Source organism: Solea solea, chromosome 14 (genome assembly GCF_958295425.1).
Source record: "Solea solea chromosome 14, fSolSol10.1, whole genome shotgun sequence".
NCBI classification, from domain to species: Eukaryota; Metazoa; Chordata; class Actinopteri; order Pleuronectiformes; family Soleidae; genus Solea; species Solea solea.
In genome coordinates, this window is record NC_081147.1 from 16,163,415 (window position 1) to 16,179,397 (window position 15,983).

General features: G+C 41.9%; 1 protein-coding gene across 2 annotated transcripts; it reads left to right on the plus strand.

Moving 5' to 3' along the window:
- Positions 1–80: 80 nt before the first annotated feature.
- Positions 81–12,376, plus strand: LOC131472846 (zinc finger protein 768-like). 2 transcript variants are annotated; one of them, XM_058650319.1, is made up of 8 exons: positions 81–284; positions 1,206–1,765; positions 2,178–2,308; positions 3,888–3,942; positions 4,624–7,459; positions 7,620–7,738; positions 7,979–8,096; positions 9,150–12,376. In XM_058650319.1, the coding sequence occupies exons 5-8, from the start codon at positions 7,066–7,068 to the stop codon at positions 10,130–10,132; spliced, it is 1,614 nt and encodes a 537-aa protein (XP_058506302.1). In that variant the 5' UTR covers positions 81–284; positions 1,206–1,765; positions 2,178–2,308; positions 3,888–3,942; positions 4,624–7,065; the 3' UTR covers positions 10,133–12,376. The 2 variants fall into 2 exon arrangements, with proteins under 2 accessions (XP_058506302.1, XP_058506301.1); XM_058650318.1 differs by having other exon boundaries at positions 81–280.
- Positions 12,377–15,983: the final 3,607 nt, after the last annotated feature.

The following is a 15,983-nucleotide window of genomic DNA, read 5'->3' on the forward strand; positions in this document are numbered from 1 at the left end:
TTTCGTTGAGTGGAGGGGGTGTTTCGTTGAGTGGAGGGGGTGTTTCGTTGAGTGGAGGGGTGTGTCGTTGAGTAAAGGGGTGTTTCGTTGAGTGGTCTGCGGGTCTGCAGCTAGACCCTTCTCGCTTCTGGGAGCTTAGTTGAAAATGTCGGACTGGCGGCGTAGGAAATGAAAGAAGGTGATTTAGTATTTAAATGTACACTGTTCGTGTGACTTGGTCCCGGGATCAAGTCAAAGCTGCGGACCGTGACGTTGACAAAGTGAACATTCCCGCTAAACGGTCAGTAAGTACCCAGCATGTACAAGAGCATGTCAGTGTTTAGCATGCAACTTCTGCCGCTTCTTTCATTACTTTGTGCCAGGATGTGATAGCAGCGTATCAGTAACTGATAATATGTGCTTTAGAGAAACGTTTAGGTTATACATAATCATCGTTAATGTATGTGGCTATGAGTCATCAAAGAAAACGTGATTCCTTCAGAAAGACCCGACTAGCATTTGGAGCCAGCATTAGCGGCTAATGTCGTAATACAGTTTTAAAAACTATAAACACATACTCGCAATCAAAACGATGTTAACTAATACGTGCAGTGTTTTAATTCATCACTTGTCTGTGTACACGTTTCCGTCGTGTTCTGCATGCTTTGAGACTAGTAAGCAGGGTTGCCAGGTCGAGGTGACGAAACCCAATACCAGAAGTGAAAATACATCGCTGCAGACAATTTCATCATGATTATGATTACTGCTAAATGTTTTTACAGAGACAGCACTCAACGCATTAATGTATAGTATGTCTGCCTAAGATGCTGTTTACCATTAACAACTATTTGACTAATGTCTGAAAATGGCCAGTTTTTTGCTTTCTTATTATTTTCTTCTTCTTCTTCTGTGGCTGGTAGACATGAAGAGTAAATGGGCTTGATGCCACTGTCAAAAGCAAATTTACTTTACTCTATTTTCACTTAATGATGTTCTTTATGATCCCTTGCTGTCATGTCCTTTTTTTGCAAGCAAAACATGTCTACTCAACATGCGGGCAAAAAAATAAACCCACAACAACATTTCTAAAGTATCGTACTTCTATAGGAACATTCCCGGCTTGGCAGATATGTGGGAAAAGAGTTTCGGATTTAGAGTTATGCTTGGTTTAATTATATCCTGCTACTGTAGCTAACCATAATCTGACCTCTTATCTTTGTGTTTAGGGAGAAGGGTATTTGCAGAACGACCACTACAGCATTACACAAGAATTCTTATTAAGCACATCTGTAAGCTGATAACCAGCCATAATCAAAGATGAGCGACCTTCTGACAAGAAGTTTTCGGGCCCAGCTGACCCTCAACATGGAGGCAACCCTGAAAAAAGCTGTATGTGACATAATGAGGATCTTTGAGGACAGCCTCCATGACCATCAATTGGAGTTGGTGCAGAAAGGCGAAGAAGTTGCACATCTTAAAGTAAAGTTACAGACTGCAGAGCTCAAGCTGAGAGACTGGGATTGTAAACTTACCCAAGAAGCTGAGAAGAGTAAAACTCACATCAATCCCCAAGAAGCTGAGAAGAGTAAAACTCACATCAATCCCCAAGAAGCTGAGAAGAGTAAAACTCACATCAATCCCCAAGAAGCTGAGAAGAGTAAAACTCACATCAATCCCCAAGAAGCTGAGAAGAGTAAAACTCACATCAGTGAGACTCAAAGAGAGCCTGGAGTTGACATGAACCCATCTGGACAAACTACTGATGTTCCTGAGATTTACTATGAAGGTATATATAATATGCTGCTTTCCTCTGTGAAAGCTGTTTTGTGAACACAATCTCATTGTCACAAGTTTGTTACCTCACTTAACTGTTAAAGATGATTTTAGTCTTCACCATGTTCATGTTTTGTTACTTCGTTTTGACACTAATTGACCAAAAAAGAGTGAAGTGAAAACAAAAAAAAGCTAGATGTTGCAGATTATAAGTGTTTAATGAGGGTGCTGCTGAGCATTACATAAATTATAAAATTTTAGTTCTATATTGCTAAAGTTACCAGTTATAGTTGCAAGTTCATATAGGGGTTGCAAAGAAAACACTTTGTATCTTTATTACTATGACATAGATCAAAAGAAAAGGAAAGGCACTCTTACACCCCTTTCTTGTGCAACTTGGTCATGTTTGTGTGTTTCACCTCTAGTGCCTGATGACTGGTGTGCTCCCATGGCTAATGAAACAACAATCCCCAAGCAAGAAGACATTGTGTGTCCAAGTATAAGACTTCGGCGACTGCTGATTCCTGTGCACCACATTCCAATCATCAAGCAGGAGGTGTGTAAAGCCTGGGCATGGTGGCATTACAGTTTGACCCCGTAAATCAAAGTAGTACACACCACTTTGACTTTCAGAATCAAACTATTGCTATGCACCCCACACTACATGATGTACTATCTAGGATTGGTCCCACTACACGACACAATCTTTCACCAGGACGAGCCAAGTTCACATAACATTAGAAAAAATGTCACTCTGAGTAAAACTAGACTTCTAAATTTGTTAGCCTGACAAAACTCGGAAAAAAGTGTTTAATCATAAAACAAAGAGGAGTAAACAAAACCTATTTTTATTTGAATAAAAAAAAAACAGATCGGTGATCACACAGTCTGCTGCACTGAACATCCACAGCTCTGTTTTATGTGTTTCTATTTAAGAATACTGTATGCCCGACATTAAATACGCATGGCCGGAATTTTGAAATATTAACGGCCACATTGACTGTCAAAAATATTTTCTAGCGTAATCTCTGGCTGGTGCATAGAAGAATAAGACGACAGCGACACAAATATGACAAAATCCAGGCCAGTAAAAACTTTTGGACTGACGAGCAAAGTGATTTTATGATCCGTCAGCTTGAAACAATGATATTTTTAAGTTCATGGGTGGTGCTCTACCTACCTACGACTAGCTGTCAGCTTAACCCTTTACTGGGCAAGGAACTATATTTGGTAACGTACGTAGTCATAAGAGACCACGTTACTGTGCGTTACCACAAGACAATTGGACGACCTCCACTCAAGTCCATCGAGGAGATGACCCCTCATGAGGTCAAAGAGGTGGTATATGCAACTGTTCGCTGAGTCTGTGCGGTTTGACGTGTCCCTGTTCCATGCCCACGATGATCTGGTGACCTCTAGTGACGTTTGGAGGCAGTGTTTCACAAGTGCCTGTTCAAGTTTAACATTAATTTGTTTTTCTTGAACATTCTTATAGTTCCTGTATTAGAAGAATGTTCTAAAATGTTTGTGTTTTTTCTTGTATATTCTTCTACCTACACTTGTTTGGATTTTTTTAATGACAGACGGTCTAGGGACCTTATATGATCACTTCATAGACCTTGCTTTTCTTCATGAAAATAATACATTTTGAAAAATGTATCAAAAGAAAAAAAGTCTTGGGTTGAAATTTATAATTTCCAAGTATTTCAATGAGTGCCCTGTAAAGTCTCGTCACCCAGCACAGTGGAGGTGGATACACTTCATTCTATAAATCAATCATCTGGGGTGGCTTGAGTCTTCGTGTTTTTGCAACAGAAGTTTGATGATTTAATCTGATGGACTGTAACTTGTGATCTTTTTACTCTGGTATAAATGTTTGCAGGAAAGACTGAAGTACTGATATGTCCTTTAATTTCCTGACAGACTGCAAACCATATTGTCAACCTTTTGGGGCAGGTTGTATTTTTGTTTTACTGCTTTAATGAACTTTGAGTCACTTCCTCACATTCACACACAACGTGTGAAAACATCCAGAAAATGAATCTATATATAGGCTGCTACCCATGTTTCTTTCTTGGCACTGCATTGTTCTTCCTTAGAGATACAGTTTAACCATTAATGTCTGTCTCTTAAAGGTGATCAGCCATGACATTGACCAGCAAACAAAGGGTGTCAGTAGATCCACAAGATGTGAGTTACTTCATGTTTTCATTCATTATTCACTGTTGTTTTGTAAATATTCAGCATTGTTAATTAAGTTAAGGATAGTCAACCTTAAATTACAAAAGGTGTACTTGTTGTTCTGCATAATGAGCATTTTTGTTTGCCAGGTTGTGATTTATAGTAGTAGCATTCCACCAGATTTTACATCACCTCTGTTCTTGTTGTGTACCTGCATGGTTACTATGGGTTATATGCACAAAGGCGAGTACCTGCGAAAATTATTGTCTGATTGTAAATTAGAATAACTGCATTGCTGTTGTTGAGGTGGTGATCAGTTTTTGTAATCTTTGCGTAAAGATACAGCCACAATTATTCTTGCAGAAGCATAAAGCCTCGCTTGTATGAGAGAGGATACAGAAGGTTACAACTATGATGAAGACTGGAAAGTAAATCAGCTCTCTTGATTTGTTGCTGTTAAGTTTTTTTTAAGTCCCATACATTATGAAATTGTATTTTCCTACACTGGGATTTCAACAAATTTGTAATGACCCTTAATTTGTTGACATAAATTAGAAAATAAAATGTGATTGCCCCAATGTTTTTTACAAAATCACATTGCTCTCATTCCATTAAATTAAATAGTTTTCATGTCAATTGTGATATTTCACTCAGTCATTGACATTTTTTATGTAATGTTTTCTCTTACAGGTTCCACATTAAATAAGAGTGAGCACACTCAAGACACAATCCTACTAAAGTGTGTCCCAGGGGGGCGAGGCAACATAAATGACCTTCTCCTCGACATAAGAGAGGAAAACGCGAATATCAGTAAGTCTACTGAGGAGACAATGGAAAATAATGGTGAAAAGTATTCCTGCAAACTTTGTGAGAAGGTATTTGATAGAGACATTAGCCTAACCAAACACACACAATCACACACGAGGTGTCGAGGTTGCAGAAAAGTGTTTCCTTTACCAAATAGTCTTGGATCTCATGAACAAAACTGCAGAAAATTGAAGAGATTGTTGTCAAGGATAGCAAGGAGAGCATTACGCACCAAACAAAGGTCACAAAGGTCACAAAGGTCACAAAGGTCACAAAGGTCACAAAGGTCACAAAGCAGAGAGCAGGTGGAAAGCTCACCACCCTTTGGCCACCATAGTGAATCGTCAGTTCAGAGAGTTGGACCCACCAAGAAACACTCCTGTGTTTACTGCCACAAGAAGTTCTCAACAAAGACCAAGCGCAGGGACCACATTCGTGTTCATACTGGTGAAAAACCATTTAGATGCAGTATCTGCCCAAAGAAATTCACCACCAACTCGTCACTCAAATGGCACATAAAGAAAGGTCGCCACGGCCAAATGAATCCCAGTGAGCCTCAAGGAGACCTTGCTTGGACCATGCCTCTATAGAAGACACGGAAGCTTCTGAGTATTTGAATTTGTCCAGCAAAGACGCTCAAAACAATGTCCAGAGAGAACACAGTCTGCGCAAAAGGTGTGAATGGCAAACCATGGGTAAACGCAGGTCCAATGGTTATATCTGCTCCGTTTGTCAGAAGTTATTAAAAACCAAATTCAGTTTGGGTGAACACTATCGTATCCACACGGGAGAGAAGCCGTTAAAATGTCACGCGTGTCCAGCAATGTTTCGTACTATTCAACATCGTTGCATGCACCGAAAAAGATACCATTGTGTTAAGGGGCTGCCACAGCGAGAAGTGCAAGAAGCTGTACTTAACAAAGGCAAGATATAATAAGCATGTGTCCAAATGCTCAGTTGAAAAGCATATTACCTGCAAGGTTTGTGGAAAAGGCTTCTACGTTTAAGCTCACCTCTTGACTCACGTGACGCGTTGCCACAGTTAAGTCACTGTACCGATCACGACCCCCATCGGGACGAAAGACTGGACTTTCTGGGATCGATCAGCTTTCATCGCCAAATTAAGTTCAACTTTGTTTTTACTTTTTATGAGGTGTGATCATATTCGTTATAATATTATTTTCATATCAGTATACCCCGTTTCTGTTGAATATCAATATTACTGTGATACAATAAAATATACTGAAATCAGAAATTTTTAATTTGGGTGAATACATGAAAGAATTTGTGTGTGTGTGTGTGTGTGTGTGTTGTTAATGCATCTGTCTAATGCAGTATGAGTTTGAGTATGACTTGTCAGGCCAGTTTGATGAGCCCGGTGTAAAAAAAATGTTAGTCCATGTTCCATATTCACCACCAGGTGCTACTGTTCTACCATCGACCATTTGTTGCAATAACAATAAAAAGTAGTTTGAATACAGATGTGCGCTGGAAATGTCATGTACCATTTTAATTAACTCAAAGCAGACCTACTACTTTCAAATGTAACATTCAAAAAAATGTTCAGCTTTCTGTTTGTAAGAAATTACTGCATCCAAACAATCTTTTCAGATCATTGCAATACAAAACAATGTTAAAAAATCATGTTGGTTTTTAACTAAATACTAGGCAACTTTTTTTTAAATTTCCAGTTGTAGAAGTAGCTGGTAGCAATAATGGTTGGTGTCATCTAAAAACACTGTTCAAGTGAGGAAACAATGTCATAATATACGCCCAATAAAACTCAGTTTGTATACATTTATGTTAAGTGATGCCATTTATTTGGGGTTTTGTAGTATCTCTGTAGACGTTAAGTTTTCTTATCGCGAGACTTGCAACGCTATCACGCCACAGACACCAACCTGCTAGTTAGAGGACGAGGAAAGTGTAGTGTTTTCGTGAATTTGATGTAGAAATGTGCAGATATTCAGCCATTGGCGGTTTGCGACTTTTGCCTTTTACGCTGCATATCCACGGCGGGCTCTTTTCGACCTGAAACACGCTCGGTAAAACCGCCTCATTGGGTCTCTGTTTACACATTAGCCGAAGGTAACGCTAGCTAGCACACGTTCCGCACTGACTGCTTGTTTACAACCTGATTCCCTATAAATGACTGTAGATATTTTCTAAATATGTAAGCTGTGCAAACTGACGTTTTACAAAACATTGTACATGTCACCACTGTGTGTAGCAGCTGAGACATATCTTTGAAAACTCGTATTTAACCAGCAGTATTTTAAAAGCTAATCGCTGTGATAAGGTGTAGAGATGGCGTAGCTGTTTAACATGGCAGCAGCCCAGGGCAGAGGAGTGTGCAGTGGTAGCCACTTTGTTCCCCAGCTGCACCTGGAGGCCAAACGGAGAAGAAAACAGAGCGAGTCGACCGTTGACTTAAAGACACAGTCGGTGAAACTCAGGACAATGGAGTCTGCCAGGAGTGCTTTCCATGCTCAGCTGGCCACCGTCATGGACTCTCTGCTGGCAGCCGCTGTGTGCGAGATCGCCAAGATCTTCGAGAGCAGCCTGTGTGAGCAGCAGGCGGAGCTGGTGCAGAAGACAGAGGAGATTCACCTCCTCCGTGACAAGCTCGAGAGGAGGCAGAAGACGAAGAGCGGGGGCAGCGAGGATGGAAAGGTGCCACCAGGAGAGCGAGACGGCAGTTTGATACTGACAGGATCAGGTATTATTGCTGACATGTCATTCCTACAATTCATGTGAAGATCCTACTGCAACCGAAATATGACAATTTATAATTCCACTAGTCAACTCAGGATATCGATATTCTGAGCCAGCATTAGAAAGTTTACCGATAAACTGACTCCTTTATGTTTGTTTCACAGTAGTGAATGTTGGAAATTATGTATCTTCTCACCAAGACCCAATAGAAGGGCTCAGTCAGAGCCTCAGCGGACTGAAAGAGGAGGTCACGGGCCACGATGGAGCTTCAGTAAAACATGAGGTCAGACCCCTTCCTGCCTCTGAATAACCTGGTTTCCATTTAAAATCACAATCACACATATTTATGGATTTAAAAAGGGCACCCGTAGCCATTGATACATGAAGTTTTGCTGCTGCTTCTCATCTATTAGTGTACTAATTTTTGCTTATTGCACTAAGTTGACCTCTTCCAATCTGTCTTTTTCATCATTTGTCTGTATCTCCTTAGTTTAAAAAAATGTCTTTTACCTATTCTTCACAGCGTGCTGGATCACAGCCTACCCTGGGGTCTGTGTCAGTCCAAGCTGAAGAAGGAGCACTTGCCGCTGGGGACCAGAGGCAGATAGATACCCTGTCTGTCACGCAAGCCAAGGCTAAAAGTAAGTTAATAAATTAGCCAGAGAGCACCTTGTCAGACCTTGATCCAGTTCTCCTGTGCATTAGTGCTCATCTAAAGCTGTGTTTCCACTGATTGGTATGGTTTGGTACAGTACAGTATGTATTTTTTGCGTTTCCATTAGGAGTAGTACCAAAATAACCCCAACTGTTCCATTCTTTGGTACCCTTCCCTTGGGGCACCAGAGTAAAATGAGCTCCACCCATAACAGTCAGCTAATTGGGCGACATAAAAGCGTCACTATCTTGCGATCAGTGTTCCCATGGAAGTTGAGGCAAACGCCTGCAGTCTATTCTCATACAAAGCTTGACGTCTTGTCAAGACAAGAAGAGCTGCTGGATGTCCTCTGTTGTCTGTTGGGTTGCGTTCGATAAATGTCTGATGTTGTCGCACTATGTGGCTCCCGGGCACAGCCCACACCATTTCAATCTGTAACGTAGTGTACCACACAGTACCACACAGACTCATAATTGTATTTTGTTGTATTTTTGAGTATAGGTATACATTTGTGAGCTTTTGTATGTATGTTTTCTTTAGTTTATTATTATTATTTTTGCCGGAACTGTAACTAACTTAAAACGAGAGCTTGTTCTCAAGGATTTCCCTGTATAAATAAAGGTTAAATGAATATAAGTAGAAAAAAAAATATTTCCAAATAGTCATGCTCTGTTTTTACAAAACAATTTGAATTAAATGTGTATTTTTCCACTGGTGTAGTGTGCTCTACTGTAGTGAGTACATTGACAACATCCCCTGCAAAAAAAAAGCAATAAGCTCAAATATCTGCTCACAGTGGGAGTAATGTTACCGTCAGCATTTTTTTTCTGCAAAAACATTGTCCTCAAAAGTGACTGTAGATTTAGGACCAGCTGTTGCTTCAGCTTAATTTAACTTTGATTATTTACTTTTAACTGTGATGCCTTTCCAAGTGGTTATATGGCAACCCTTGCCATTTTTGTCCAGGGTTTTCGGTGTGTACCTGCTTATCACGTAGACTACACCACTGAGTTCCCCCCCCCCCCTCTTCTGTCTGCAGTGTCTCACTGGGTTCAGGACCCTCACAGTGCAGACCATAGACCCCTTCAGGATCAAGCCTCCACCCCTTTTCTCTCCATCTCCCAGAGTGGATGTTGTTCCCCCAGGTCTGACCCAGGCTTAACTCAACCAGGGGAGTGGTTTCCACGGTTGGATGCCACCCGAGGTCTGGAGAATCTGCAGGCAGATGGCACCAGCTGCTCTGTGCCAGCTAGCAGTAGTGCTGGCACAGAGGCACCCTGCTTCAGACCTGGTTTTGGCCCTGACGAGGCCAGTAACCAAAGTGGTGATGGCTCCTTCCCTTTTTTGGACCAGGAGCATGAGAACCAGAACTCCAATCAGAATTCGGGCCAGGGCCGGGGCATGGGACAGACTGAGGCTCGGGAAGATCAGCCACAAGCTCCCTCTGGTGAATCACCATGGAGACCCAGAGACGACAGGGGTGGGAGGATCAATATCAGTCTCACACGGCGTGTCACATCCCTGGGCGTCAGAGACCCTCTCAGACCACAGTCAAATTCACAGTCGCTTACGCTACGACACACCAATGCCCTCAGTCACCCTCCAGTTCCTGGTGGAGGGAACGTACGACCTTACACCTGCCCGTATTGTACCAAGTGTTTTACTTACCCCTCCCACCAGCGCAGACACCTTTTGCGCCACACAGGAGTCCGACTGCATCCCTGTCAGTTTTGTGACAAGAGCTTCCTCACTCCCTCGGAGCTGACGGTGCATACTCGCACACACACAGGAGAGCGCCCTTTTGGCTGCGCTCAGTGTGGTAAACGTTTTGCCCGCAGCGGGAACTTGAGAGCCCACCAACGGGATGTTCACATGGGCAAGAGGCCCTTTGCTTGCACAGAGTGTGGGAAGAGATTTGCTCACAGAGGGAACCTGAGGGTTCACAATCACAGGGTCCACCAAGGAGATCCATACTACATGGAAGATCAGCAGGAGCCTGACCTAGTCCCTAATCCCATGTGATTAATCCCATAATCCTATAATAATGATTTTGCACTTTAAACTGTTTGGCAATGTCTAGAAACATATTTCAGTTATCTCCATCTGCACACCTAAAAATTATTCCAAAGTATTTAGTTTTCTTTGTCGTTTTATTTCATGTATGACGATCATTTCATGTACCTACATCACTTTTTTTTTATTGAGGAAAGATGAGATAAAAGTGAACGTTATTTGTGTCTTTTAATTATGCTTTTGTGTCTAAATGAATGGTGACTCGAAAAGAGTGAACTTTGTATTTAATTGTATTAATGACTTGATATTTTCAGCAGTTGTAAAAACTTCTTTCAGTTTAGTTTGTCATGTCATTACTGAAGTAACGTAACATCAAATTAGTTTTTTCTTTAAGTTGATAAAGGAGCTCTAATTATTAGATTAGATGTGGCAGGCAGACGCAGCAAAATTGTGCTTTTCTACTCCCCAACTCCTCCAGTTGATTTATACTGTTCCCTTAAGATAGAAATGTGATTGCGAAAGGTATATAACTGTGTTGTTAAAGGTGCTTTTATATTCATCTCGTTTTTGCCAAATAATATACTTGTACACTCTATTTCCTGTATTTTCAGCTTGAAACTAAGACATGTTGACTCACTAACTCTACGGTAACCTTTGCTTGTCGGACACTAGGGGGCAGAGTGGTCATGAAAGAGATTTGTAGAAATCATTTTGGGGATGTCGTTAGAAATGTATTATTGATCAAAAGCGTTTCTTTCTATACCATGTGCCCTATATTTTCATATGATTTTTTTTTTTTTACCAAGTAATGCACCAATGTCATCTTGCATCACTCTTGTACTTATTTATTAAACCCTAATTTAACCAGGAAGGTTAAAGGAGACAAACGTATACCTGGCTGACATGACACAAAACAACAGAATGCATTCTGAGGGTTAGAAGTACAAAGTCCAGTTTATGCCCTGTGCTTTTTACTCATGTGTGTATACTCAATTTAGTCACTTTGAACCTCCAAAATACAAGTTTCCGAGGATCTCGTAAAACAATGTTCATTTGTACATTGACTCACTAATCTCAGCTATAAACTGCATATAAAGCTGGTCTCTCTCTCCTCCACGTCAGTCCTTAAACATCCCCGTCTAATGTGATTTCATTGTGGAAGCTTCAAAAGAACATCTGGGGAAATTAAAAAAGAAAAGAAAGACAAGACACTGTGTTTTTGTCCCCCACCCCTTACAATGAAAACACATTAGGGAGGAATGTTCCGTAGCAGGATTCTGTTCTTGACCATCTACACACACACACACACACACACACACACACACACACACACACAGTCTCAGCTGCTGAGCGAGGCTGGACCGTGCCGTTTGTGCCTATTCCCCAGGCAGCTGACACCTTGGTTTGCTCATCGAGATTACATCACCTGACCGCTGCTACTGACCTTGTCTCCCCCCCCCGGGGGTTCATTTCATAGTTATGAAAATGAAAGTTGTAAGAGTGTATGACACTGGCTGTAATACAGGACGGGGAGAGGGTGGGGAATAGTTTTATGTTTTGCTTAAATTTGGAGTTTGGATTTGTAATGTGTGACATACTGGGGCAAAGTGTGTGTGTTTGAAGGACTGAACTACTGACCAAGTAAAGCTCGTTTCAGGTGAACGTACCATTCAAGTGTGGTATTTATGGGAGATGAACGCGTCGCATCAAACCAAAACTGTAGGCAGATTTGAGTCTAAAAATAACTGTGTGTGTGTGTTTCATAAGCACAGCTCACATTGCTGTTGTTTTTCCCGTTTGTGTATTTGGTTATGTGTTGTCTCCTTTATGCCCTAAGCAGCTTTGCCCCATGCAGATAAGCCTACAAATGAACAGCTGACCCGGCTGGAGGGATTACACCCTGCTCTGACATAACGTGAGAAGAGCGTTGCCCAAAGGTAGGGTGTAGATATTTCCTGCTCAAAACAGCCATAGTCCAGTGGTTTTACCAACAGTTTTCTCTTTAGCACTGATTGAAGTCCTAAACGCTCCGTGGGACACTCTTGTATAAATCTTTTATATGTAGACCCCGTTTTTAAAGAAGACAAATGATTGTAAATCATGAGCAAAATGTTATTTTGAACAGATAAACGAGCCATTTCCGAAAGACGTGGTTAGTAAATCACGTTTTGTTTTTAAGCATGCACTATTTATTATGTGACGGCTCTAAAGATTTGATATTAAGTTTTATCCTCGGTCTAATGTTGATCACCAGCAGGGATCAGGGTGTAATGTGCTCTTTGCCTTTTTAATATCACCATTTTTCTCTCCCCCCCCCCCCCCCCCCCCCCCGCCCCTGAGGCTGCTGCTTTAATGAAATAAATAGTCTTAAATAAATAAATAAGCTCACACGCCCCTTGCCTCCTGCTGCCTCCTTGCCCCAGGCCCATGGTGTCATTCCATCACCCTCCTGTAGTCCCCCATGAGTTAAATTGTCCCCTTGAGTTTCTACACCCTCCCATCCCAACATGTACTGTATTTACCCCCGCTGAGGAATGTGTGCATTTATTTTTATGCACCGACACCTTTCCAACATCACATTTACTTTTTCATGCATGTCATGGATGTAATGGGCACACTTATCATTCTCCGTGTGTGTGTGTGTGTGTGTGTGTGTGTGGTTGTAAGGAGTTTAGCATTGCTCTAAGGGTTGTTCTAATCTACCTAGTCCCACTGTTCCCCCGAGGCTGCACTTTCATGAGGGTTGCCATTACTGTAGTGAAACCCCTCTTTTGGATATTACAGTGCTCTTTGCTGCTCAAGGCAGTGAGTTGATCCATCGTCTGCTGACTGTATTTAAACACTCACTTAATGTGCTAATAGCATTGGACTGGGGAGACACTGCGGAGCTTTTAATTTTAATTCCTAAAAGCTCTTTGTGTGTGGAAAAGGCAGGTTTTTTTTTCACGGCGGCAAAGCTGAAATCCATTGGTAATCTGCCACAATCTCAAAATATAAACAGAGGTTGTGGACGTGGATATGATGTGATTTAATTACAGATGCTGATTGGATTATTTCACTATCAGCTGTCGTCTGTGATGCCAACAGTTGACTGCAGGGACTAACAGTCAGACCCTGGACCTGCTGTGCGCACGTTTATATGCGTGTGTGTGTGTGTGGCTCTGAGGAACAGTTACTCGGTTGACTCTCCACCAGTCAGTGGCATTGGCTGCTTCTCTTCACATTTTGGGGGTCACAGAGCATGATGGCAGGCTGGAGTGGGCGTAGATTATCGTCCTCCTTCAGAGTTCCTGGGTTTTCCGTCTGTGTGTGTGTGTGTGCATGAATGAGAATGTGTTCTCCATAGGCTGGTCCTGGGTTGCTAAGCAACCCAGTGTCTGTGCAATGGAGTGGGGGTGGAAAAGGAGAGAAGCACCAGGTCAGCAGAGACAGACACTCACAAGCATTGCCACGTCTGATTGGACACACCAGTGCTCCTGATGAATGATGCTGATCATTATCGTGTGTAAAGACTGGCTACAAGCCTGAACAGTGTTGGAGTGTGAAGTCCACTCACCTCCCTCTACAGAGATTCTGGCTTTCTCTCAAACTACTACGTGTATGAAATAAGACAAAAAAAAGATCCAATAAATAAATGTGATGATGACGATACAGCAGTCTGCATTCATTCAGCACAAATGAACACAGACGTTAGTACAGTTTTAAGTCAAAGTATATATACGTAGCTTCATTATTTACCAGCATTGAAACATATTTTTGTTTTCACTTTTATGAGAAATTAGGATGAGGAAGAGAAAAAATGTGGGAAGTGGGAAGTTTCCAGTTAGATATAATAATAATAATAATAATAATTATTATTATTATAATAATAATAATAATTATTATTACTATTATAATATAATACAATCAACAAAAACAATCGAGTGGCAAAAACCTGCAGGAACAGGTGTCGCTTCAACATAGATTTAACAGCACCCACCTGCCACTGCTGCAGATATTATGTGTACCTCATAAAGTGACAGCTGTAATCTTCTGCTGCTGTAGCCCATCTACTCTTAAGGTTGGACGTGTTGTGTGTTCAGAGATGGTGCTCTGCATACCTTTGTTGTAACCGGTGGTTATTTGAGTGACTCGACTATGGTGTGAAAGGTGTACCTAATAAAGTGGTTGTGACTGTTCCATGTAAAATTACTGTACTTATCCACATAAACTTGATTAAGGGCACATAGGTAAGGAGGTTTCTGGAAAGTAAAGACAAACATGAATGAATGGATGATGTAAACCTGGAGGAGAAAAATACTCCAAGTAAATGATTTTCTCTCATATTTCATGACAAACAGACAGGGATCCAAGGACTGAAGCCTCATTGTTAAACCATGACCACTCTACAAAGAGAATCCTTGTGCTGTCCAGCGTCCATGAGGTGACTGGGTTTTCAATGCAGGTAAATTATTTTATTTCATTTAAAATCATTCTCATGTGTCTGTGTTGACATGATGACTACTTCATCTTGTGCACTAAACGTGAGTCACCCATGATTCAACGCACCAGCTGAAAGTGGCTGTTTTTTGTTGTTTCACACTTATTTGCCTGTTGAATGCAATTCCATCACGGAAAATCCAGAACCCAGCAATCATCTCTACAGTTGGAGAGAAAACGCTGCAGTGTTGAGGAGAAGCACCTCAACACTGCAGCGTTTTCTCCCGGGTCTAACTCCACCTTTCTGGTTCAGCATATAAAAAGACCAATGTACTCACCGTCCCTGCCTCGGAGATGGTGAGAGGACATAGTGCAGCTTTAATAATCTATTCACTCCAGGGCAAATGGGTCCAAGTGACAGGAACTCCACTGTCACCAAGGTAACCAAGGCCAAGCCTTCACAGCTGAATGGTGCTATATGGGAGACAGATTGGAGGCTGTTGTCACACGGCCAAGGGTCGGGCATGGCAGGTTTAACAAGGACAAGCTGGACTGGACTGACTATACCTGGACAAACCTGGCACATGTGCATGGGTTGATGATGGCGATGACAGTTTTCTGTTGATTACAGTGAAGATGGGGATTTTACAATGACTCTGAGGGCAGTAGGGAGTTTGTGTGTATCCTCTGGTGTCCCGTTTATTTTCTAACACGAGTTAAAATGCACACGTTTGCTCTGACGTATTTGGTATTTACCCAAAGAATGGCGACTTTAGTAAACAAACAAACAAACAATAACAACCACCAGGGATGCAGGCTTTGTCATTTCCTTGTCTGGATTTGGAGATACAGTCAAGACGTTTATGTTGGTTACCGTGAGCTTTGTGTTCTAGAATGTCACATTAAGCTTGAATTCTGAATTATTACATCCCAGTTGCAGAATGTTGGGTCCCGTAAAGTTCTAGAATGTTATGGAACAGTTATGATACAGTTTTGTTAACCCATCTGTAGTATTTCTCATTTTCTTGCCCCTGAAAGTGGTCCGATCTTACACTGATGTTGCTTTCATGAGGCCTGAGAGCTACCATATGTAACCAGAGGGTGATTTTGGCAGCTTATGGTCGGGGGTGAACATGTGGGGACAGGTAGAACAGTCGCCGTGCATGTGAAACAGTGGGTGGGCTTATAGGGAGAGCTTTGTGGTGAATGTTTGGCTGGTGGGGGGCAGTTAGAAGGACATTGAGTGTGTAGCAGTGGTGGATGGAGCATTGCCCGTCATTGGCAAGTAGTGGTTGGGTGGGGGAGGGCCATGCTGGCAGACTTGGAGTAAGTCAGATGAACAGCTCTTCTCATTCCCTGCTGTGCGGTGTGTGTGTGTGTGTGTGTGTGTGTTGGGGGACGGGGGGGTAAAGCCTGGTGGCAGACAGCCAGTTCCAGTGAT

Bases quoted from the DNA above. Each gene is read 5' to 3' on its own strand.
- LOC131472846 (XM_058650319.1), top strand. From the start codon at position 7,066: ATGGCAGCAGCCCAGGGCAGAGGAGTGTGCAGTGGTAGCCACTTTGTT. The intron at 7,739-7,978 runs GTCAGACCCCTT...TATTCTTCACAG, and splicing joins GAGCTTCAGTAAAACATGAG to CGTGCTGGATCACAGCCTAC. The intron at 8,097-9,149 runs GTAAGTTAATAA...TTCTGTCTGCAG, and splicing joins CACGCAAGCCAAGGCTAAAA to TGTCTCACTGGGTTCAGGAC.